This window comes from Ambystoma mexicanum, chromosome 13 (assembly GCF_040938575.1).
Source record: "Ambystoma mexicanum isolate Mex_15411 chromosome 13, UKY_AmexF1_1, whole genome shotgun sequence".
Classification (NCBI taxonomy): Eukaryota; Metazoa; Chordata; class Amphibia; order Caudata; family Ambystomatidae; genus Ambystoma; species Ambystoma mexicanum.
Window position 1 is genome coordinate 711,957,595 of NC_090938.1, and position 26,228 is coordinate 711,983,822.

The 26,228-nt window shown below is 50.9% G+C and overlaps 1 protein-coding gene across 1 annotated transcript in view; it reads left to right on the plus strand.

Annotated features, from left to right (window-relative positions):
- Window positions 1-26,228, plus strand: part of LOC138521768 (E3 ubiquitin-protein ligase TRIM39-like) — a 404,627-nt gene that overhangs the window by 76,392 nt on the left and 302,007 nt on the right. The window contains exon 2 of the mRNA XM_069634835.1: window positions 16,381-16,476. Within this exon, the coding sequence (XP_069490936.1) occupies window positions 16,381-16,476 (96 nt within the window). The remainder of the gene's footprint in view (window positions 1-16,380; window positions 16,477-26,228) is intronic.

The following is a 26,228-nucleotide window of genomic DNA, read 5'->3' on the forward strand; positions in this document are numbered from 1 at the left end:
TTCGATCAACTAAATCGAATGCCTGGGTGAGATCTATAAATGCTAGAAATATTCTTGGGGTGCCGGTTTCGATCTTGCTTTTTAATATATTTAATAAAAGGATGTTCACTGACATGCCTATGTTCTTCAGAACCTGTTTGAAAGGGATCAGCAGCCAGCAAGCCTTTTGCCCATTTCTGAAATCTCAAGAGCTTTCCAATCCAGTAGGGCAATTGGCCGGTAGTTAGCTGGATCTTATCTATTGCCTTTTTTGTATATTGGGACTAATGCTGCTGACGTCCATATGGACGGAATGGATTTTCTTTCTCTTCGCATCGGCCAAAGATCTGACTGAATGGTGTCCATGTGTAGTTTCACGTCCAAGTTTTAGACGGTCAGGTCCCGGGGCTCTTGAGTTTTTTTATTTTGTAATTACTCTTTTGAAGTCGAGTTTGTCCGTTAGGTCGACCCATGCTGACTCTCAATCTTTCACCGTTGAAGGGGGTGAGCCACTTGGAGGCTTAAATATATTTGTTAAATGGGCCACCCGGGAGTCCTCTGCTACCGAGTTGGTAAGATTGTCATCAGTTTGGTGATCTAATTTCTTTATTAGCGCCCAAAATTCTCTTGATTTCTTCTTGCAGACGATGTTCAGCTTTTCTTCTGCGTCTCTTTGGTAAAGACTCGCTCTGGCTTGTAAGCCACGATTTATAGTTGCTTGTTTCGTCGTGCCAGGTCGCTCTAGTGGATTGTATATTATGTTTTAGGGCCTGCCTTTTTGTTAGCCTTAACCATCTTGTGTCCACCAACTCCTTTACATGATGGCTTTTCATGTTTTCTTTTTTTTTTTAATTTTTTTTTTTTTTTTACTAAAGTTTGGTTTACTTTATAATCTGATAGCAGCGATTTGTAGTTTAATGTTTCAGGAGAATTACCTGTATCTTTGTGATAGGTCTCGAATGTTCGAGGCCGTAAGTCGGAGACGCGTCTGTTGGCTGTTTACCTCAACCTGTTTTTGTTACATGTTTTTTGCGGGCCCCTTGTGTTCAATGTCATGGTCAGGAGGTTGTGGTCTCTTGCGTCGTTTTTCATTACCTTATAGGTTGAAATTGGAGGAAGCAGAGAATGCGACACAAAGATGTAGTCCAGAGTACTCGTGGAACTGTCACGCTCCCAAGTGGGCAGCTGCAGGGGGCCCTCTTGCAGTTCTGGTAAATTGTAGAAATTGCATGAGTTCATTAGATCGAACCATTTGCCCCCCCCCGCTCCTCGGTTGATTATCTTGTTTTTTGTCTTCAGTCTCAATCGTTTACATTTCAAGTTTAGGTCTCCACAGATAATGATGTTGGTGATCTGCTGATCGACGTATATTTTGTCAATGACTTCTGCTACTGAAACGCAGGTTATTTGTGGTTCTTTGCAGGTTCCAATAGAGGGTTAATTGCCACCTGCTTGGTTTCCCAGGCCTTCAAATCTAGATGCTTCCACGACACCAATACTTCTAAGAGGCCTTATGCCTCAGAACCTTTTTGTAATGGCCATACCTGAACCAGCTCTCACCACGAGTAGGAGACCTGACGATGTGCGACATAGCTGGCCCTTTACGGCTGGAGAGATTTCAATTGAAAAGCCATCAAGTGACGGTATCTCAGTCAACCAAGTCTCTTGTAGTGCCAGTATGTGAAAGGACCCCAGATCCGGTCTGTCTTTTGTCAAATGTTTATGGCCTCTGGTATTCCAGGACTCCATTGTCTCTGGGCGAGAGACATTAGGCACATGCAAGCGGGGGTCTTGTTGTGGCAGGTTACCCAATTTTTTTTTTTGGCTGCTATCTCTTATATTTATTGGTTAGAGCTGTGGGAAGCCACGTCCTTGTGCCTTTTTGCTTCTCATCCCTGGGTTTTCTTAGGGGTCGGTCCATTGAGCCCACCTTGTGAGTATGATTGTCCGTACTTTTTGGTGCCCTCTATTATGCAGCTAAACACTTGCTACTCTGACCAGCTTTTAGGTGGCTTGCATCACCGTCTGAAACTAAGGCCCTCTAAATTGATGTGAAATATTGTAAGCCAAGATGCTGAATATCAATTAAGCCAAAGCCAGACTTAATTGGTATTCAGCATCCTGGTCTCGGAGGAAGGGGGGAGGGCAGCGCAATGGGTTAATGCAGCTATGTGTAACCTGCAGCCAACATATCCAGTTCCTGATGATGCAGGTGTACTTGCTGCGCTGGGAGCAGTAGTCCCCTTTAAAGCGCCCGGTTTGATTCCTAGCACAATCGCTGACCCTGTATGCTACCATGTTTCTTACCCTCATTTTTCAGGACACTTGGGAGTAGACTGCTTATGTAGGAGGGTTACCGAGGCTAACAAGTTATTGTGGGAATGCAGGTTGTAGCGGGGCTATCGGTTGTTTATTCGTGGTCCCACTGGCTACATGCTTTTTAAAACTGTTGCATAGGCCGGCCATCTGGAAATTGACGCTGGCTCTACCTCTTCCCAGAGGCATTGCTAGGGGGGGGGGAGGGGTCTGGGGTGGTGGTGCTATAGCCTCAGATCTTTTGTTTGTAGCTCTGTATAGAACCTCAGGGCCTACAACCAAAAGGCTAGCTAGCCCAGAGTCCCGACAGTTAGCGTAGCCCCAGAACTTGAGACCTAGCAACACCCCTGCCCCATCTTTCCTCTTTAATGCCCTCTCTGCTCTTCTCTCCCTGCCCAGCCCTCATGCAGAAAGCCCTTCACTCCAAAATCAAAGTAGAGGAAGTCTGGTTGAACGCATGAAAGGACCATGAGAGCACAAATGCGCCATGCACATTGCACTGGTTTTTGTGAAGCCTTCCCAGTGTCATGATGTCCCCGTTCATTTGCATAGCAAGTCATTCAGCATAGTGTTTTGTGGGATATGAAACGGATCTTCTGGAAGGAGGTGTGGCTAATTGATACTGGGCATGGCCTAACCAGTGCAGGTGACTTGGGCAAGGACCACCTGCCCCAAACAGTTAAATTATGAGGCCGTGGAAACATACTTTGGGCCACATATGATATGGTATTTGTAACGCGCCTATACACAAGTGTTTCAAGGCGCGACGAGGCAGGGAGGGAGGGAAACAAGGGGAAGACAGACAAACGATCCTACTAGGCCAGGTGTCATTCAGATTGCGCAAGTGCGGAGGTAAGGGGAAAAAGGAGGAAGTGCAGGGGGAGGAGGTGGGGGGGAAAGTGCAGTACAAGGTAAGTAGCGTAAAAAATAATAAATAATAAATAAAAAGGGCCAGCTGGTGGTAAGTGCAGAGCAAGTGCTGGTAAGGGGGCTGTAGGGATACAGTGACAGTCCCACAGTGCGGGGGAGCCAGGGAGGCAGTGCAAGTGGAGAGTGGCTGGGCCCTGGACCGAGGTTGCTGAGAGTGGCCCAGATGCAGGTTTAGTGCTGAATTCAGTGGGGAGTTAAGCAGGTTTAGCAGGGGAGAGGGAGAGAGAAGGCAGAAGCGAAGAGGAAGGTTTTGAGGTGCTTCTGGAACCGGAGATGGTTCTCCTCAAGTTTCAGGGAGGCAGGAAGGCTGTTCCAGAGGGAGGCCCCTGCTGCGGAGAGAGATCTACCCCCAGCTCGTTGCTTCGAGAAGCGGCTGACCATGAGGGAGTTGGAGACGGATGAGCGAAGGGCTCGTGAAGGAAGATATTTAGGAAGAGAGAGTTGAAGGTATTTAGGTCCCAGGCCCCAGAAGGCCTTGTGGACAATGCAGAGGGTTTTGAACTTAATCCTCGCAGCCACTGGGAGCCAGTGAAGAGATTTCAGTCCTGGAGAGATACGGTCCCTGGGCTTGAGGCCAAGGACAAGTCTCGCAGTTCTGTTCTGGATAAGTTGCAGAGGGCGGAGAGTGGAGGCAGGCAGATTAAGATAGAGGCTGTTACAGTAGTCCAGCCTTGAGAGAACCAGGGCTCGGGAGACAGTGAGCTTCTGGGGGAAGGAGAGGAAGGGAAGAATACCTCTGAGGAGGTGCAGCTGGTAGTGTGACTTCTTAGAGACGTCAGATATGAGGAGAGAAGGAGAGTGTGGAGTCGAAGATGACCCCGAGGTTTTTAGCCTTACAGGTAGGGGCAGGAAGGGGGCCAAGGGAGGCCGGCCAGAGAGCTGCAGGGAAGGAGGGAGTGGGTGTGCCGATGAGTAGAATCTCAGTCTTACTGGCGTTGAGGCAGAGGTCATTGGCGGCACACCATTCCTGGATAGCAGACAGACAGTCGGAGATGAGGGAAGGAGAGGAGGAGGCCGAGGGTAGCCTGAAAATGAGCTGGGTATCGTCTGCATAGCACTGGAAGTAGGGACAGAGAGCGGCGATGCGGTGGGCAAGGAGTGCCAGATACTGGTTGAAAAGCCAGGGAGAGAGGTTGGAACCCTGGGGGACACCACAGGTGGAGAAAAAGATGTCAGAGGAAGGAGCCCATTTGGACCTGGGAGGATCGACCGGAAAGGAAAGAAGTCAGCCATGCCAGAGCCTGACCAGTGATACCCAGGTTATCACGGAGACAGTTGAGCAGGATGGCATGGTTGACAGTGTCAAAGACATAGCATGGTCTTGTTTGCATCCAGTCGGATTACTGTGAATAAGACCTTCTCTGGTTTGTTTTCTAAATAAACTGCTGTCTGTAAATAAATCCCGTCCGACTCCGATATAAGCAGTTCAGTCAGTGAGTAAATCCCCCTTCATTCTGTAAATGGTAGACCCAAGTGCTCATTTAAGGTTTCATCTCCTCCACTGGCCCAGTCCCGCAGTAATCTGTAGCTATTAACCCCTCGCGCCCCCTCCCCCTGCAAGGAGGGGATAATTGGTATGCACATATTCCCTAGGGAGGCGTCATGTCTGTCATTTTACATGTGCTTTAACTGGTCAAAGAGCGACCTCCAGGTGTCCACTCATCCTTGACATGGTCTGCCAGCACTGAAATCAACAGGAAGAGCACATAGCAAGGGACTACAAAAATAACCAATGGAAAGAGCTTTCAGTTCTTCCCAGCTTATTGTGCCTGAATAAGCGCTGGTCTTAGACTTTTCAGACCTCCCCTTCAATGGTGTTTGGTTAGGGATGGTTTGGCTTTAGTCTTATCAGTTTGTTGCTGTTATGGACTTTTCAGTAATTGCTGTCTTTGTTGGTTTGCTTTTGCTGTTTTTCCTTGTCTTGCAAACTCCTACATACTATTATTGTACCAATTCACTAATTTGGTAAAGCGCCTTCTCGTAAGGTGCGATGGAAAATAAACTGAACCGGAACTTGGTGCTTTGCATAAAATCAAAAGGCATTTTGGGAACACAAGCATGCAACTCTTTTGAGCACATAATGAAGAGTGGACTTTCTGCTTACTTCACTTGTGACCACATTCTGTGTCAAGACTGGAGGCGAGCATTATGCTATATTCCTCTACAGCAGTTGCAACAAAAATCAAACTTTCTAAAAAAAAAAATCTTTAAAAAAAAACTAAAGTTCCCTCTTAAACATTGTCCTATGTAGTCCATCTCATATCCTGTCATGTACTCTAGCCCTTCCGGTCTCCTTGCTTCACTTTTTCCTGCTCCTTGGCAAGGTGAGTACCCTTTTTTTTCTAAGTTGAGAGCGATGATGGTTAACGTGTACTAAGACCATAAGAGTACAGTCTAAGAGGAGTGCTAGAGTGCGGACAGGGAGAATCTTGGGGGGAAGGGGAGAGATCAACTTGCCTCAACAAAGGGCAGCAGGCACACGCGAGTAGTAGGCATGAGTGTGCATCGGAGGCGTGGTCCTGTGTTGCAAGTTTGGGGACCCGACTGCTTAAGCCGAGGAGCACAGCAGCCCCCTCCCTTGGTGGGGCCTCGGGAGCGCTTGTCAGCAGAGCGACTTCAGTGAAGTGCGACAAAGACCACGGCACTCAGAGTAGAACTACCGATCTGGGGAATTATGCATATGGATAACACCACAGATGATAAACGCAGCGCAGATCGCGCAGCAGCCTCCCAACAAGAGGAAGGACTGCATTCATTCCCTCGCAACTCGAGGGACAAGCTCAAGTCGAAACAGAGCTGAACAGGTGCTGGCCACATATAACCTCACAGCAGTGGACGTGCCATGCAACCTGAATACAGGTATAGGCACAAGCACTCAAGCAGAAGCAATGTGAGAATTTCAATGGAGTGTGGAGGGGCAGGCACAGGACCTAGCTCACAGCTTCAGAGAGGTGCTAGGGAACTTGCTGGTGGAAGCGGTGGCCCAAGGGGTAAGACCCATATAAGACTGGCTACAATAGACTTTCTTGAGCCAAAAGCAAAAGAGCACTGAAAAAACAGATCGTGCCCGCTAGGGTGCCACGAGTGTGAACCGAGATCTGGAAGAGGAAGGACTCTTCTGATCCCTGCCCCCTCGTCCCCCCTCTTCCTGCATCAACGCTACGGGGCAGACGGGGGGGGGGGGGGGCCAGAGGCAGGGGCTACACTTGCAGTAAGCTAAAATGCATTCCTACGTAAGTCGTGGTGCCAAGCCTCATGGGGAGAACAATATGAGAAATGGACTCTGAGGAAGAGTCGCCAGAGACAGACGGAGGGAGACTTGGAACCCTCCGGAAGTAAGAGATTAAACATCTAGAAGATGGTGAAGAGATTGGATAGGTTCGAACCCGATCATTAGAAACCCCGGGTCTTGGGACTGGCAGCCATCCACACGAGTAGCCAAATACATGACGCGCAGGCTGTGAAAAGCGCCAGAGAAAGGAGACCGTGCATGAAAGCAGAATGCCCATGGCTGGAACACCTGGGAAAGGTGGCAGAAGGACCTGAGCTAGATCTGAAGATGCTAGCTTTCGTGTCAAAGACCACTAGAGATCCTCCAAGGAATAGACGGATCATGTGAGGAGCTGTCAAGAGAAAGTGCTGGGCCTTTAGCCAAGATCATGGACCTAGCAGAGTGGGCCAGAGACGCTGGGGAAGAAGTTGACCCAGAAGTTCTAGCAAGTTGGACACAGATTGGTATGCCTACTGGGGAATGCAAATTGCATGATCTCCTCAGAAAGGAGGCGAGGACTCTTGAAAGAGATTCCAAACTAGGGGACGTAGCCTCATATGAAACGGGCAAAGCGGCCTAAGGCCTTCTCTTTGGAGAAACAGGAAATGGGGAGATTCGTGTGGACATCCACCTCCCTAGGCAAGGCCGGTGCCTCGATGAGGAAGACCTTTCCTAGCAAGGTTTTTGAAGGAACCGGATGCTATTGTGGTCAAGCACAAGGAGGCCTCAGAATAACAGAGCCCATTATTGGGAAAATAAAAGACTCTGCCAGAGGCCAATTCCCGAGAGGGCGTCTAGGAAAGCGACCAGGAAGAGGACCAAACTTCCCTGCAGGTGAGACACACTACATACCCACCATTAGGGGGAGGACATGTCAATTTCGGCGAACTGGCGCGTGCTTTCCAGCAATGCCTGGGTGTTAGACGACCAAGGACAGCCAATGGACTGCAATTAGAATTCGCACAAGAACCACACCAGAGGTGCAGCCGCCCCCACCCCTTGCACATTGCCCAATCGGAGAGGAAGAGCTTGCACAGTGAGCTGCAACACCTAGCGCAGAAGAGAGCCATGGAGCCATGCGCAGCAACACCAACATTTGTAAGCAATATGTTCATAGCACACAGGAAGGTGAGACCAGTGATAAATCACAGCTGGGTGACCTACCGCAACTTCAAGATGGAAGGGATTTACCAGCTGCGAGACACACTGAAAAGGAGACTGGCTCTCAAGGATCGATCTAAGACACGTAACTCGCAGTACCTGTCGAAGAACCGTACTGCCCCTTCAAAGCATTTGCCTGGGACGAGCAATACTGGCAATTCACAATTCCCTTCGGTTTAGCCTCGGCACCGTGGGCCTTCACAAAGCTCATTGGACTGATGGCAGCAGGGAGAAAGGATCTGTATGATCATCACTTTTGTCCATGGATGCTCGGTGAGTAGGCAGCCTAACCCTAACCCCTAAGCCTTATTCTTGAATGTATCTGCACTCCTGTGTCCTAGTTTAAAATGTCTCCGCTCCCAGGCCCTAGAATTCCCTCTTGCCATCCTCGTTGCCTCCCCACACCCGCTTCCTGGTTCCCTCGCCTCCCGACCCCCCAGCCCTGATTGGTCACACCTCTGGTCCTAACTGACCCTCCTAGGGCAGCCCTCTGCCCGTGCAGCTCTGCGGCGAAGGGCGGTTCCTACAGAGGCGGCTCCCGACGGTATCTGCAGGTATCCGCAGGAGAAGCGAAAAGCCAGATGCCTGCCGTCAACCAGCACCAACCAAAGTGCGTGTGGCACGGGTGGGGACTGAAGCAATCGCTTCTCTCCAGAAAGCCCTGCCACTCCTAATTAAAAGCTGTACTGTGAATTTTGAATTTAGATGGCCTGTCCAAACAACTTTGAGCGTGCCCCATAAGTCGCACTGTATAGTTTTTGCATTTAGATTGAGTGTCCCAAAGTTCCACTATATTGATTTTGCATCTAGATGGTGTCACCGACAACAGTGTGCCCAATAAGTTGCTCTGTATTGATTTTGCATCAGGATAGGGTGACCAACAGCATTTGAGTGTGCTCAATAAATTCCACTGTGTTGCAACTGTTCCAGTGTGCCCAAAGCTGCCTGCTTAAGTTCAACACTAGATGCACTATTTTGGGATTGCTCTAAAGCTCCACTGTGTTGAATCCGACATATTAACACTACAATCAAGCCATAATGCCCGCCACACCATGACACCACCCCTCGTATCTAGAGCCAACTCGGAGCCTCACTCTGGCATGCCTCTCACCTCACCCCATCCACCCACCATCACCAACTCACCACAATCACCAACCCACTGCGCCCCCCCCCTATCCAACTCCCAAGCCAGAGGAGCACGTTGGCACTCCAGACATCCAAATCTGCTGTTCCCTCCTGTCCTTCCACCCACTCGCCTGCAAACATACCCTCCACCCCTCCTCTCACCCCCCAATTACTGGATTTCCCACACCCCACCAAACTCTCACCCCTTCACTGAACCACACCCGCAGACCAACCTCCACCCCCCCCCCCAACCATCCCCTGCCCTATCTGCCTGTCGACAACAACTAAACCCACCCTTTCCCTTCCCTGAATATTGCACGTCTTGCCGTGGCAAGATCTGTGGCCTCAGCCCCATCACCATCCGACCCACACCCTCACACACAGACTGCACTAAAACCCCTGAAAGAGACCTATTCTGGTCCCCCGCTATCTCTCTACTCACCCCTCCTTCGACCCACTCAACAATCCCTCACTGCCCACCATCACCAACCTCCCCTCACCCAGCTTCCAACACCTCTCCCTCGACTTCTCACCCAGCACACCTGACATCCCCAGCCCCATGAGATCCACACACGAATCCCCAGCCCCTATTCCTGCCATGCCCTCTGGCTGACTTCTCACCCACCTGACCAACCCCGTCCTCCCCAGCTCACACCCTCCTCCGCCCGCCTACTATTCCCTCCATCAACCAGCCCGCTACCATCCAGAACCCACTGCCTCCTTGCCCCCTCACTTCCCTCCCTACCACCTGACCCACACCACCACCTCCCACCCCCGAAAGCCCGCAACACACACACCACCCCTACAGCCTCCAGGACAACCCCCCCCCCCTACACTCCGAAGTCAGATGCATCCTTTTCAATGCCCGCTCTGTTGCAAAAACAGACATGGCATCTTTGACCACCTCTCCTCTGACATTCCCGACCTAGTCTTTATCACAGAAACCTGGCTCTCTGACTTTGCTCTAGTCGCTCAGGAAGTCGTGCACCCCGCCACCCGCCCCCTCACCTTCCCACCCCTCCCCCCTCCCCCCCCAGATGCTTCCCTCATCCGACTGAACTGACACTCTACAGGAGGCGGAGTGGCAGTCGTGTTCAAATCTCACTTATCTGTCTCACTCGTCGACTCCCAGACATAACTCCATCCTGCGAATCCCTTCTCTCACTGCCCCAGACATTCTCCCATCGCTTCCTAAACATCAGCTATGACAGACATTTCACAACCAACCTTTGACACTATAGCCACCATCCACCCCTCCCTAACCCTTCTAGGAGACTTCAATATCTGGCTAGACATTCCGACCAACCCCATGACCCACTCTCTGGTCGACTGCCTTGATGAGCTGAACCTCTCCCTTCACATGAAAGGCCCAACCCATTCTAAAGGACACACCCTTGATGCCATCTTCAGCTCCCACGGCCAGATACACCTAGCCCCCCCCCCCCTACCGCTCATCTGGTCTGATCACTTTGTCATTCCTTTCTTCAGCTGTTCTCCTGCCCCCATGCCCAAACCTGAACCAGCCGCCACCCTGCACCGCAAATGCTGGAAAAAACGAAAAATCCTCCCTGACCTTGCTGAAGCTCTGCTTCAGACCACCCTCCTCCATCGCCCGTGATGAACCCCTAACCATTAACTGCTTCGACTCATGGCTCAATAACTCACTAAGCCCGCTCACCCCCACGTGCTGCTCCTCCTCACACCTTGGTCCTTATCCCAAATGGTTTACTCCTGAACTGAAGATCACAAAACAGCAAAATAAAATCCCTAGAACGTAAATGGCGGAAAAGAACATTCATTCTGAGTAGATCCTCCTCACCTTATATAATTGCTACTTCATAGCTCAAATCTGAAAAGCTAAAAAAGACCATTACAACAATCTAATCCTCTACTGTAAAAACCCCAGCAAGGAACTCCACAAAATCATTTCAGTTTGTCAAACCATCCTGTACCACAGCCCAATCTCCCCCTTCTCAATCACTCTGCAACACGCTCTTGCTCCACTTCTACTCCACCGCTCTCGACAGAACGGCCTCTCTTAACAAACTGGCCCTCCTCTCACTGCCACAAAATCCGCCTGCCCTTCCAATCACCTCAGTGCCCGCTGCTGCAAAAAACAACTCCACCCATTTTCTAAGCCTTCAAACCAATCTCCACTGATTAATTTCTCGTCCTGCTCTCTGCCTGAAAACCCTGAGCCCCCCTGCCCCCCTTCACCTCTGCCCGCCTCAGTCCTCAAATATTCTCATCCACCTGCGCAGGAGAATATGCAAGAACCATCATAAACGACTCCGCTCTGGAATCTTCCCTGACTCCTTAAAAATTGCTCATGTCAAACCTCTTCTAAAATAACCATCCCTTAAGCCCCCCCACCCTGACTCCAAAAACTACCACCCTATCTCGAATACCAGATTCCTTGCAAACCTCAGCTTACTCCCAACTAAACGCCTTTGTGGAATCCAACAACCTCCTGGATCCTGCCCAATCGGTGTTCAGACCACGACACTGAATCGAAACCACTCTGGTCTCAATCTGGGATGATCTTAAGATCACCGCTGACTCTGCAGGATCTGCTGCACTAATTCTCCTAGACCTCTCTGCTGCATTGGACAGTTAACCACTCAATCTTACTTGACCGCCTCCACTCCTTAGGAATACATGCTCTCAAATGGATCGCCTCCTTCCTCAACAACGGGAAGCAAATACCCCTCCTGAAAACTTTTGCCTCGGCTGCCCGACCAGTCAACACTGGAGTACCACAAACAGCATGCTTTTCAGCCCTCTTATTCAACCTCTCTGTCCACCATCCCTGGAATCATCCGCCCGCACAATATCCTGTGCTGCACTATGCGGATTATACCCAAATCATCCTGACCCTCCTCAACCCAGACCACAACTCCCAGCCCAACCTCACAACCTGCCTCCTTGACATCGCTCGTTGGATGGCTACAAATCACCTACTCCTAAACCCGAAATCATGGTGTGCAGCAACACTGAGCTTCTCCCCCACCCTCTATCCTTGCCCCAATCCATGGCCCAACCTTCCAACCCCTCTCTCCCACAGTAAAAAACCTTGGATGCACTCTAGACTCTGACCTATCCCTCTCACCAAATCAACGGCTCCAAATCCTGTCATTACCATCTCGAAATTCTCAGACGCATTTTTCCTTTCCTCTCCTTTCTGAACAGTTACCGCCGTTGGGTCCATTATAATGTCAAGACTAGACTACGCTAACTCCCTTTACCTCGGAGTCCGGGCATACCACCTTACTAAATTGCAAAGAGCACAAAACGCTGCCACCAAATTGCTACTAGCACTGGGCCCAAGAGACCACACCGCTCCAGCTCTCAGAACGCTACACTGGCTCCCAGTTGGACGACGGGCCACTTTCAAGACCCTGTGCATCACTCGGAGCAGTGCACAAGACCGGCCCTCTATACCTGCAAGACAAGCTTAAACCTTACCTCCCATCCCACACCCTAAAATCAAGCTACGCCCTCCTTCTGCTGATCCATCCACCAACTCGGTCAGGATCGGAGGATCCTCCTTCTCAGCATTGGCGCCCACTCTATGGAACTCGCTTCCACCTCACATCCAACACACCAAAGACTATCTGTCATTCCGCAAATTATTAAAACATGGCTCTTCCCATAACTCCAATGATCGCCCTAATGATGCGCAAAAACTCCCCAGCGACCCAATGATGAAACGCACAATGAGACTTCAAAAACCGAGTTCAAAACCTCAGCTCTTGGAGCGTAATGGAGGGGATCGAACGAATGGAATGGAATGAACAGAGGGAATGATTGGAACGCAGGGAGTGGATGGAACGCAGGGAGTGTATGTCATGGATGTTACGGTTACTGATAACCACCATATCACACCACTACACTTACTCTCTTCTATACACCATCATTCAACTAGAACACAGCTATACCCCTGATAATTCAGCCTAGCTGTTCACATACGAACACGACCCCAAGAACACCTCATCGCCCTAATAAAACACTGCTAGCTGAGCACGTTCCGGCTAGCATAGGCGTTCCTCAGGCGGAACGCAGCCAGAACCCAGTCTGGGTGACCACCCACCAGACTGAACACATTCAACTGATTTCCTCAGCACCACACCTATCGCTAAGAAGCAGCTATCATCCAACTACACCAGCTGTACACATATCCGGTGCACCCACGCACCATACGACACATGACTTGAACTGGCGTTCAACCCACCAGCGCTTCGAGGTCATACCAATGATATATAATGTGCTATATAAAAGCCAAGTAACATGAGATTTACCTAGACTACATCTTGCTACTAGCAGACAGGGAAACCCTCCAATACGAGACAGAATGGGTAAAAGACCCACACTTGTCACTGGGATTCCTTTTATCTGGAGAAATCCGACATTACCCCGACAAAGGATAGCCTGCCTTATATTCATAGACACCAGAACAGCAATACTAGTTGCTAGCCAAGAATGCAAGGGACCTCGAGAGATCGGAGGATGTCTCGACAAGAGTAGTATCCTTGAACGTTAGCATTGTCTATTCAAGCCATATTTCCAGGGCCCTGCAGAGACTAAAAATAAGACGCCTACAGCGAGGTCTGAAGTACAGTCAAGCAGTGCCACTAGACTCGAATCCAGACCAGAACTGGAATGGTGACTACAGAATATGGACGCTTGGAATGGGAAAGCCATTTTTGGGGACCGCCCCTACCTAGTGATGGTCAGATGCCAGCAGGGCAGGCTGGGGAGCCCGTAGTGGGTCGTTAGAAACGGGAGGAAAATGGAGCTTGGAGGAACTCCATAAATTGCCTAGAACTGTTGGTGGGATACTTTGCGATCAAGGCATTTACAAAGAACAAAGTGAACTCCTCCATCTGTTGACGATGGACAACCTTTCAGCAGTCTAAACAATCAACTAGGAGGAACGAAGTCCAGGCTCCTACCAGAACTTGCCAAAGATTTATGGCATTACTGCCTGAGGTCTGGGACTTCAGTGACAGCAAAGTACTTCCCGGGAACGCTCAACGTAGTGGCGGACTGGAACTCCCGACACTAGTCTGGTGCCAGAGACTGGAAACTGAAGGAAGAACTATTTCAGCGACTAGCGCAACTGTGCGGTCCAGTCCACAGACATGTTTGCATCCAGGCTGAACATGCAGAAGAGCAGCTACTTCAGCTGTAAATTAGACATGACAGCGAGAGGAGTAGACGCTTTTCTGCAAGATTGGAGCAAGGACCTACACTACGCTCCCCCACCCCCTCCCCATTTATGATGATGAGCAGAGTCTTACCGAAGACGCGCAGAGAAGAGGCGACTCTGATTGTAGTAGCCCTGATATGGAAGTCGCAAGTATGGTTTCCGGCGCTCATGGAACTAAGACTGCCTGGGGATCCTCCCTGCAGGATAACACCTGCTCACTGACCCAATTGGGTCATTTCATCCTCTGAGTGAATGGGACTCTTCCCATTAATGGTGTGCAGGCTAGCCGGAAGCGCTGGGCCTTGCCAGTCATTTTGAATTGAGCTGCACAGCTCATTGCAGAATCTTGGGTGCCATCCACACAGCAGAGCTACGATGCTGCTTTGAGTAAATGGTTGCTGTGGTACAGAAGGAGACACTTTCATCCCGTTTCTGACCTTATAGTAGCAATCCTAAACTTCCTAGCAGACCTTTTGCAGGACTGGAACGCGTTTAAGACAAGGAGTGTATAGCTCTGCGATTTCAGCGGGACACCTACCCATCAACTGAGTGCCCGTAGGGGAGAGTGAGGCTTGTTAAAGGAGCTTGATTTAGCAAACCTCCAGAATCAAAATGCGTACATTTATGGGACGTGACTAGGGCGGAGGCTTCTCGCTAGCTGGCCAGCAAACGGATACCTGCCTTGGAAACCATTATCGGGCAAACTAGCCATGCTCCTATGCCCAGTGTCCTGCAGACAAGTAGCTAATGTGAAGGCCCTGGACAGAAAAACATTCGGGCCAGAAGGGCTTATCTTCACTGTCCTGAGGAGGAAGAAAGGATCTGCGTCTATCGTACCCCTATTTACACGACCATACGAAGTGGTGCGTAGCAGCATGAATAAGAGAATATGAAGGCCTAACTGCAGAAATGCGCCCGGCAGGGACAACAGTTATTGATGGCGTGGAGAAAGCCATGCAAAGCAGTAGTGACAGCCACCATAGCCAGATGGGTGCGCAAGGTTATGCAACTAGTGGGAGTAGACTTGTTTAAGTATGGGGCACATTCAGTGAGAGTAGCAATGGACTCTAAAGCATTAGCGAAGGGAGCAGTGCTACAAGATATCTTGCAAGCAGCCACCTGGGCCAGTGATGGTGCATTTAGGAATTTCTACTTTAAGCCTATTCAATCCGTAGCGTCAGCAGTAATGGGAAGCTTTGAACAAGCATATTGTTCGCCTCCAGTCTTGACATAGAATGAAGATTACCCCTGCTAATGGCGCAGGGAGTCTTGATTCTATTAAAGACAAGGAGGCGAACATTACTTTCCACCCAAGGCAGGCACTGCAATGTTGTCTTGACATGTATAATAAAACATTGGTTTCCTGTATGAAATGGGGCAGTGTTTTTTCCACCCTAAACATAGCCTTTGTATCTTGACAGATGACCAGAGCCAAGACGAACCAAGAGGCAGGCTTAGAGTTCGGCAGGAGCAGCCGGATCCGAAAGAGGCACAGTCGTAGAGCATCCTGGAAGTTTGTTGACGGGACTCTGTAACTGGAATGCCAACTTTGAAATAATTACAAAGTTCGGAGTGCAGTTGGGAGCATTCTAAGAGGTGGAGCAAGGAGACAGGAAGTTTATTTTTTGTGTTTTTTTTTTTTTTGTTTTTTTTTTGTGACCCTACTGAAGAGGAATAAATGTAAGTTGAAGCATAATGCTCTCCTCGTCTTTAATAGCATCAAGACTCCCAGCACTATTAGCAGGGGTAATCTGCCATCACTAACGGGTAGAATGAAAACTCATCCTGTATACGACATTGGAGACCACTCCTCTGGGAGTCTGGTACTGCCCATCCTGCTTAAGTAGGCAAATGGCTTCCCTGGTGTCCCTACCACACTTGCAGGCTTTGACTAAAATAGCACTGGATGCTGTGGGTACAGGGGAACTCCAGCTCAAGGATGCTATTTGGTGTCTTCTGGGGCTCTGCCCCCCCCCCCCCCACCCTCCGCACCCTCTCCCCTTCATGCCATGGACTGCACATGCTCAGAGCTTGAACACATGGGGTGTATGAGCAGCTGCCCAGGTAGATTGTTTCTATGTTCATTCATCCCCTGCGTTCATTCATCCCCATTTCTGTTCACTGATTTTTCTTTTTTGTGGCTTTTATTGGGGGTAGGGGGGGGTGCCCCCTCATCTTATCCACCCGCTTAAATGCCTTTAGCCAGTTAGTTATTGTCGAAACATTTTTTTTCAACTCTAGGGGGTGGGTGGGGGGGGAACGTGCAATGAATGTCGTACCTGTGGACTAATCTTATGGGCAATCGTTTATGACCAGTGATGTACTTGCTTCCATCTCCTATATGTACGGCAGTACAAGAAAGCACATGAGTTTTCTTTTCTATTCCCAGGAATATCTGCAGTCTAGTATAACCGAAATGAAAAACGACTTGAGAGACGTGAAGTCTGCAACCGCAGAAGGAGTGCAGAAACGAGTAAGGATCGAGGTGAGTGACTTGGGACACCTCAAGTTGCATGGGTGTAAAAGGGTTCCATCGGGGGGGGGGCTTTCTTAGCATTGAAGGATTCGCATGTATAACAGTGATGGCTGTGCTAAAGGCCAAGAGCAGCAGAAGTGACATCATGCACCTGGTAGAGGCATCACATGAACTTTGTCCAAAATGTCACAGGAACTGGTTGCATGGCATTTCACCCTGGTGACATACCGGGACTTTAAATCTCGTGCTGCCTTCACTTACCAGGGGAGCAGCCACATATAATGCCAGGTACATCCATCCTAGCACTATAAGTGAGTGGTACTGCCATCCTGAGCCATGGCCAGTTCTTGCCATCTTCTTCCCAAGTACAGCTGCTCGTGCCAATGTAGCGTGCACATGCTAGTTATGCCCATTGCGCCACGACTATATGCCAAATGCACCCTACTAGTACAAGTCCTTGCCTCCTCTGCCTTATGTCAGTATACTATCATATGCAGTGTGTTGTCTCAGACCCATGTACTGCCACCATATGCCAAGTATGGCCGCATACACCAGGCACTAGCCGGTACTGCTGTTTTATGCCATGCCAATTTTCATAGCGAATGAAAGTGCCCACTCCCTGACACAATATCCAAAAATCAGAATAATGGACACACCCCAGTAGGAGTGAGACCAGGAGATAGATTGCAAGTAGAAGAAAGTTTGAGATAAATTGGGCATGCAGAGAATTCTGCTGCCCAGAGAGCGCTCTGCCAAACATTACACTGGCAGAACATAATGAAAATCATCCTAGATGACATCCTATTACAAATGCACAATTCTGCAACACAATTGGGTTGAGTCGTCGGTGCCGTATAGATCCTTGGGTGTCGATTACATGGGATTGGTCAGTGCTTGGGCGTCACTCCCGCAGCACGTTGGTCAGCTGGTCTTTGCGAGGTGAAGGTCAGGCCAGCAAAAAATGACACTGTCCCTGACTGATCTTGCAATAACAGCATTTGATAGCATAAGACAAATGACACTCGGGTAGGAATGTGGGTGCCTACCAGAGTTCATAGACCAGTTATAGGCGGGCATTGTACCCTCTGCACCCTGGTACCCATAGACCTAGAATCCCTGACCCAGGTGCCCACCTTGGCAGTGTTGATCTACCTAATGCCTAATAATATGAATAGACCAGTATTAGGATTAGAAAGAATGAGTGTCTTGGGGTGGCGGGGGCGGGGGGGGGGGGGGGTTTGGGGACCTGGAGTGGTATCTTTTATGTGGCCACTACGGGGGGGTGGGGGCTTTCGTCAGATGTGTATCTGTATCAAAGAGCAGAGGGGCATGGGCCTGGTAGTTTACAGTTTAGCAGGGTGGGGGGGGGGGGTCAAAAGGGACACAATCAGGTTAGTGGAGATGGATGGGCTCTCATGCGGGGGCCTGTTCTGGTCTCACACAGTGCAGTGGGCGCATCGGTTATGGGACGGCACTAAAGGTTGCAACAATGAATAGCTTAAGTTCCGTGAGAACAGGGTTTGTGCGAAGCTGGCAGGAGGCGGTGGGGTGGGAGCCTGGGCTCTGGTGTGAAGCACGGGGCAGAGGGAGAGATAGGCTTATTCATACGTCCCGTCCCCTTTCCTCCATACTTATGGGACATCTCTCCGTCCTGTGGGATGGGACCGGAGCACTTTGTAAAAAGCATCCACATTTTTCCAAAAATGTGTTCTTCCTCTTTCTTGCGCAGGGCCCGGCATGCGGCTGTAACCCCGCCCACCTTGGCTCTGCCCCGTGCATCGCTCATCAGTCCTTTTCTCCGCTCGATCGGGGCCGGACGCACTTGCATCCTTGGAAGATTTTCTTCCCTTTTTCCTCTCTGGCTCTCGCTAGAGTTCGTTTACTAGTCTGTCTTTCAAGATGGACTTTCCAGATTGTTCATCGTGTCACTGTCGCTTTGCGAGGGCGGATCCCCATCCTCTTTGTTTAGAATGTTTGGGTCCGGAACACCGTTGGGACTCCTGTTTTTACTGTGACTCCCTTTCGGTCCAGGCACTTCAACGTCGGTTGGAGCGGTGGGAGGAGGTGTTCCGACGAACTCCTTCACATTTTCAGGCGTTCATTGACGAGAAGAAGAAACGCCCGGTAAGTTCTTTACTTTTCAGAGCACCCCGGCCGGGGGATACCTTCCCAGGTTCCTCTTGGTCTGGGAGGGGCATTGATCGCTCTGTCACCGGGGTTTGCCCTGAGGTGCCTGTTGGGCATAGTAATTCTACCAGAGTTTTCTCCAAGCGTCTCGGTAAGGGACCTGTGAATACCAGAGTGCGCTCCGAGGCCCCTCCTGTGGGGGCTGTTTGTAGACCCAGTTCTACTGAGTCGTGGGGTACCGGATCTCGCTCTGAGGCCTGTCGGCTTCCCTCAAAAACAAGACTGGGGTGCGCCCCGAGGCCTTGGCTGGGCTTGTTACCGAACGGATGTTCGAGGCCTGCGCAGATAAGGCTGTACCGGGCCTGGGTCCGAGGTCCCTCGTTTAGAGGCTAAAGCTACCAACAGTTCTGAGAGACCGGACAAGGTTTTGTCGGTGAAAGCAGTTGCTCACCGTTCCCGCTCTTGTGGTGACACCAGACCTGTTGAGGGGGCAAAGGAGCAAAGTTCTTCTTTTACCGGCAGTGCCGAGGTCCTTCCTTCGAAGGCTGTTGGCAGTTGGTATGTCTCAAACATTCCAGGCCTCATAGTACCGGCTCTGCCGAGGTTCCTTATGTTTAAGGCTAAGATTAAGACCCCTGATCCATCGACGGGGACCCCTGCCTCACTTCCTCACGTGCCACAGTTCCCCTCAGATGAGGACAAAATGGCACCCGTTCCCGCCACAACCACGGTGGCCATTTTAGGTGCCACCCCTACAACTACGCCATCTGCCTCTGGTGTAGGGCTTAGTCCCTTGGGTGAAGTCCCTTGTGCGCATCCTTACCGGCCGGTTTATGATTGGAATGCCTGGATGCCTCTTCCGCACAATGTTTCGTTGCCCGCGGGGGCGGCACCTTTGATTTATGTGGATACGACGGTGGAGGGGCTGGTGTGAGACCCTTCCCCATTACATCCCTGGATTTGTCCACCTCATGAGAGACCTCCTCAGGTTCCGAAACAGTCTCCGGAGGACCCCTTTTTCGGTAAATTTCAAGCGCTTATGTGCACCGACCCCCCATGAGGGAATATTTCAAAGTGCTTTTCAAGGAGATATGTCCACCTACGCCTCCGGCTCCACCCGTTCCTCCGGTGGTTCCGCCAGCGCCTCCCTTGCCTGTGGTGCCTCCCCCGGCTCTTCCACCTTTGCCTCCATTGTCCCCAGTGGACAAGGCAGTGCCTGACATGGCTCAGCAGGATCCTGACCTGTCAGATGACCCGCAAGGCGATCGGGACAACGAGGACCTCCCCCGCTCTATCGGCGCCTTTCATGACCGGGTACTGGACATGAGTTTCTTAGATGTTCCGGTGCCTGAGGCACCTGCTCCGCAGGAGGGCATGCTTTCTGGGGCATTCACCGTGTCTCCCTTGGAGCGAACCGGCCTGTTTCTGCAGAAGGACGTTCTGGCCAAGGTCCGAAGAGTCTGGGAAAAGCCACACTCGGGACTTTTTGTCAATAAGATTTACGCGAGGTACAGGCTACATTCTTCGGAAGAGGTGGCCCTGTCGTCTTGTCTGCCTCCCTCCTCCACAGTGGTGGCTGCGGCTACGTTGCAATCCAGACCTGCAGGATCCTCTTCCACAGCGGCTACTCAGCTCTTGGGAAAGGAAGACCAGCTCATTGACTCCCTAGGGAGGAAAATCTTTGCCAACTCAGCCTTGCAGCTCAGGCAGGCCAACGCTGAGTTGATATTGGCAGGAGCTAACATGCGGATAGGTCTGCTGGAGTTTGAGGAGCACATCCCGGTCGAGAAGTTGGAAGACTTCAAAGGAGGCCTTCCTGATGCCAGGGTCTTGGCCCATGATCTCCTGGAGGCTGCGGCTCATCACGTAGACCTCTCGGCTCGGGGCCTGATGCTTGGGGGGTTGATACCTCACGGCAAGCGTGGCTGCATGCCACTAAATTTTCTAAGGAAGTGCAAGACAAGGTGTTGGACCTTCCATTCGATGGTGAGGAACTTTTTCATTCTACTACTGATGTAGAGCTCACCAAGAATAGCACTCGGACGGCTAAATCTTTGTCTGTTCTGGTCAAAGCTGCTTTCAAATCCCGGAGACCATTGTCGCAAAGTCGACCCTCTTCTGGTTTTAGGGGCTTCCTGGACCGCAAATCTCGCAGAGTGGATACTCATGCGGGTAATAACCGCCATAGACAACGCCCATGGTTTTTCTACTGCTCCTCAGCCTCCCCGGGTTCAGGTGGCACCGCCACCGATAAGCCTGCCAAATGAGGGTTTTCCGCGCTCTCACAAGACCCCGGTGGGAGAACGCATTGCGTCTCATTGGGAGGCGTGGCAGACCATCACAGAAGACAGATGGGTCTTGTCAGTCGCTCGAGCGGGCTTCCACTTACCTTTACCCCCTACCTCAACCCTCCTTTTCAGCTGTCGGGCTCACCCTGCCTCAAGGCCGAAGTTCAGAAACTTCTGGACCTCAGAGCTGTGGAATCCGTTCCCCTTGGGGAGCGAGGGGTGGGCTTCTACGCCCGACTGTTTACGGTGCCCAAACCCAACCAGGCTGGCCTGCGCACCATCCTAGACCTTTCCCAGTTAAATCTTTTCCTACCCCAAGAGAAATTCAAGATGATCACGCCCAGCCAGATATGCTCCTCCTTACAGATGGGCTATTGGCTCAGGGTTGTGCATCTTCAGGACGTGTACATGCATATCCTGATTTGGAACCCACACAGGAGATACCTCCGCTTCTCTTTGGGAGAGGAGCACTACCAGTTTCGGGTGCTTCCTTTTGGCTTCAGCTCGGCGCCGCGTGTCTTCACGAAGATGTCGGTGATTGCGGCCTATCTTCGCCTCCAGGGTATCCATGTGTATCCATATTTGGACGACTGGCTCTTACGCAGCCCTGGTCTGCTGGCAGCAGCGGGCAACCTCCAGTCTCTCCTTCAGCTCCTGTTCCATCTTGGGCTGTCAGTGAACTGGCGGAAATCCTGACGGTCTCACAGGACCTGATTTTCCTGGGTTTTTGTTGGAACACGATCGATTGCAGAGTGTATCTGACCGGGGACAGAATGGCGGATCTATTGGCCACGTGTCAGATGTTTGCGCAGATGGAGAGCATATCGGCCTGGTGGTTCCAGAGGCTTCTGGGCCTCATGGCCTCGTGTGTACTGGATCTTCCTCTTGCTAGTCTCAAGATGAGATGGACCCAGATGGCTCTTCGGAGTTCCTAGCTTCAGGCTGTGGACCCGGATTCCAAGCAGATAGTAATTCCGGATTCCATGAGGGTGCACCTGGATTGGTGGTCATCTCTCAGCAAGCTGTCGGGACGCAGGGTTTCAGGACCCAGTCCCCACAGTGACGATCACAATAAACTCCTACCTTCTGGGGTGGGGTTGCGACGTTGGACCTTCTTCAGGTCTCGGACCTCTGGTCGCCTCGGGACAAGCTCCTGCACATAAATCACTTGGAGCTCCTGTCGATCTTCCTAGCACTCAGGGCGTTCAGACCGCTCATTGTCAACAAGGTGGTCCGCATACGCACGGACAATGTGGTGTCAATGTATTACATCAACAAGCAAGGGGGAACAAAGTATTACCCACCCCCCCACCCCCTCTCCTCGTGGACCTGTCCATCCAGATATGGGAGTGGGCCGTGCTTCATGGTGTCTGGCTGCTTGCAGTGCACATCCCGGGCCAGCTGAATGTCACAGCGGATGCCCTCAGCCGGCGGACGGTGGTCAGCTACGAGTGGGAATTGAAGGCAGAGGTCCTCTCATGGATTTTCTCGTGTTGTGGCACACCGGAGGTGGACCTCTTCGCTACGGCGGTGAACAAGAAGCTTCCTCTGTATACCTCCAGAGGGGGGCTGGGAGCCTCCTCTCTGGGGGATGCTCTCGAGATTCCATGGCACAACATGAGAGCTTGCGCCTTCCCGCCTCTAGTTCACCCTGCAATCTGGAAGTTGAATAACTCTTGTGAACTGTTCCCTTCTACTCGTGGCCCCCTGGTGGCTGGCCAGGTTTTGGTTCTCAGAACTTCAACATCTGTCGGTGTATCCACCGATCAGGTTACCAGTAACTCCCGATCTTCTTCACCAAGGGGAACAGCAGATGTGGCACCCCTCCCCACAATCGCTCAGCTTGGCGGCATGGTGCCTGAGTTCAAGTCTTTAGAGCATCTGAATTTGTCTACGGATAACGTGGGCATTATCCAGGCAGCCAGGGAACCATTGACCAGATCTCAGTACAAGAGTAAATGGCTCAGGTTCTGTCATTGGTGTTTGGAGAAGGAGTTGGGTCCAAGGGTGGCCACAATTGGCACGGTGCTGTCCTTCGTGTCCTGCCTAGCAGCATCAGGGGTTCATGTTCTGTCATGCAGGACTTACCTTTCAGCAGTTTCCGCTTACCTTTCTACAGACCAGTGCTCGTATTCTGAGTAACCCAGTGGTTAAGAGGCATTTTGCAGGTTTGACACGCCTCTACCCTCCGGTTCGTAGTCCGCACCCGCCGTGGTACCTACATTTTTTCCTGACGGCGCTGTGCAATAAACCCTTTGAACCAATGGCTACGGTAGACCTCAAGTACTTGTCTTGGAAGGTGACCTTTTTGGTCGCTGTTACGTCATCAAGGAGAGTGAGGGAGCTCCAGGCATTGTCAGTGGAGCATCCTTTTTTGGTCTTTCACAAGGACAAGGTAGTCCTTCAGACAAACCCGGCCTTTCTACCGAAGGTGGTAACCGAATTCCATCTGAATCAATCGATCTCCCTACCGGTCTTTTTTTCCGAACCCTGCCTCTGAGGCTGAGAGGGTTCTACACTGTCTTGATGTCCGAAGAGCTCTTAAGTTCTACCTGGACAGGACTTCTGAGTTTAGGAGTTCTCAACTTTTTGTGACCTTCGGTAACCCTCAGGGCAGGCAGGCGTCTAAGGCAACTATTTCTAGGTGGATCGCTGCCTGCATCACGGAGTCCTTCACCGTCCAAGGGCTGAAACCTCCTAAGGGTATTCATGCACACCTGGTGCTGGGTAAAGCAGCTGCGGTTGCTTTTCAGAAATGTCCCGTGGGAGTCCATTGCTAGGGCAGCTACTTGGGCCTCTCCATCTGCTTTCTGTAAGCATTATTGTCTGGACATGAGCTCAAGAGCTGACGCTCAGTTTGGTCAGGCTGTACTGAAGAACCTGTTTCAGTAAGGGGTATTTCCATCCACCCATAGTTCCTGTAAGGAGTGCTTCGGGAATAAGTATGGAGGAAAGGGGACGGGATGTAGGAGTATAACCAGGTTACTCACCGTAGGGACCACCTTACTCCTAGTCCATAGTCCCCTTTCCACCATACGCCCGCCCGCCGTCCCCTCTAATAAGGGTCCTCTGTTATTGGTAATGGGTGTTTGACCTGGCGATAGAAAAGGACTGATGGGTGATGTGTGGGGCGGAGCCAAGCTGGGCGGGGTTACGGCCACGTGCCGGGCCCCGTGCAAGAAAGAGGAAGGACACATTTTGGGAAAAATGTGGATGCTTTTTACAAAGTGCTCCGGTCCCATCCCACAGAACGGAGAGATGTCCCATAAGTATGGAGGAAAGGGGACTATGGACTAGGAGTAAGGTGGTCACTACGGTGAGTAACCTGGTTATTTTTAGGCCTAGTAAATAGACCACCTTTCGCCCCAACACTAGGAAGTCTTAATTTGTAAGGTATGGGCTCTCGGGACCAAAGTATTGACCTCCAAATATTGGGTACAAATTCATATGCCTAGATACAATGAGCTCCCCAGGAAAAACCTTGAATTAGCCCAATCATAAAATGAGTGTCCTACCATATGAAGTTGAACTGGGCACTCAAAATAAGGCTGGCAGCTCTGTGCCCTGACCTTTCTCCACCCCATACTATGAACACACAATCCCTGACTTTCTAATTCTCAGTCCTCTGGTATGGGTTTCTCGGGAAGATGTGCACACAGGGATTGCACACGCACAGCTTGGGTATGTGGGTGGGGAATCTTATCAAGGGAGAGCTTTGCTGAAGCACATACAAGTCTGTAAAAGGTGTGGCAGGACGACCATCTTTGGGGTAGAAATGGCAACCTATGGAGCGGTTTCACAGGCACCTGTTCCCGCACGCATGCAGACTTCACTGTTTCGCACTGCATCCACCTTTGGCCTTAAGCGGTGGAAATTGCTCATTTGCTTGATCTGCGACAAGTCTCATGAATTATGTGGAGGTGACGACGGGGGAAACCCTAGTTGCCCAAAAACCTAGCAGCTTCCCCCCCCCCCTCCCCCTGGATAAGTGGCAGGGGTTGGGCGAAAACCGGGGCTGCAGACCAATACGAAACTGGGGCAAGAAGCCTGCAAAAGGGCAACAAGGGAATTGGCATGCCCAGGGGCATAAGAGTGGCTCAGCCAGCAGGCAACATTTGGCCCCCAGCGAGGCTGGAGAAACGAGTCTGGGAGCTGTGTTTATCTATCTTGTATTGCAGTACGTGGATCAGTGGGAAGGAGTTCTCTCTAACAGCGCTGTGTGGTTCCAGGTGCCGGAGTTGGAGCAGCACCGGAGGATCCGAAGAGAAGCTTCAAGGTGCGTGTTGTCTGGTAGCAGAAACCCTGGAAAAGCGGAGTTAGGCTTTCAAAGGCTGCTGCCCCAGAAGAAGCCACCTTGCTCGATATGGAGCAAACCGGTCTTGACATGTGCCAAATTTCAGAAAAGGAAAGGGAGAAGGTTAAGGAGACCATTCACAACTGGTTAGCCGGTTTCAGAATGCTGGCATCAGTTATGGTAGAAAAATTCATAGAGGATGCAGGGGCGCTATTTACCTATGCGCAATAGATCCATACCGCTTACTTATGGTGGGTGGCATGGTTAAAATATGACGGGCTTTCAGTTTAAAATGCAGATTTGTCCAGCTATGTCATGGGATGAAGTGGATGTGACGTATTACATTGAAAAGATGATAGCAGCAAAGGAAGTAGGGGTGTGGGGTGGGGGGGGGCCAGGTGGAGACGCCTTATTATAAGAAAGGGAAATGGTCATATGGGGACAGGAGGAGGGGATCCTTTCGCAGGTGCTCCTCCAGGAATAGTAGACCCAGCTATCAGCAGGGGGAGCAAGCAGCCTGCTGGAAATGTGAGCAAGGCTATTGCCCCTTCGTCAAAATTAGTAAATGCAAGTATGCACCAAATGTTCAGGGAGTCATAGCATACATCATGTGATGTGGGAGGGGGGAGAGTGCGGGCACAAAGCCAAAGGAGAATGCAAAGCGAAATTGCCACTTCACTGCCTACACCCATACTCCTTGCTAAAATGATGCCATACCTAAACGCCTACCATAACGGTGCATATGCAAAACTAATTTGGGAGGGATTTGGGAGAGGGGGGTGGGAGGGTTGTAATCCCTTACACTGGCCAAGTAGGGAGCATGGAGGCTGACCACTTAATGTGCTAAAAATGACAGAGGTAGTGAAACAGAAAATTGCAAAGGAAGTTAGTCTAGGATGGGTGTCCGGTCCTTTCACTAACCCTCCTTTCAAGAACTTTAGGATATCACCCTTGGGTTTGGTGCCCAAGGAGGAGGTAGGGCAGTTTCGACTTTTCCTTCGCAGAGGGATAATTGGTGAACGATGGCATAGCAGAGTAACTATAGGGTGAAT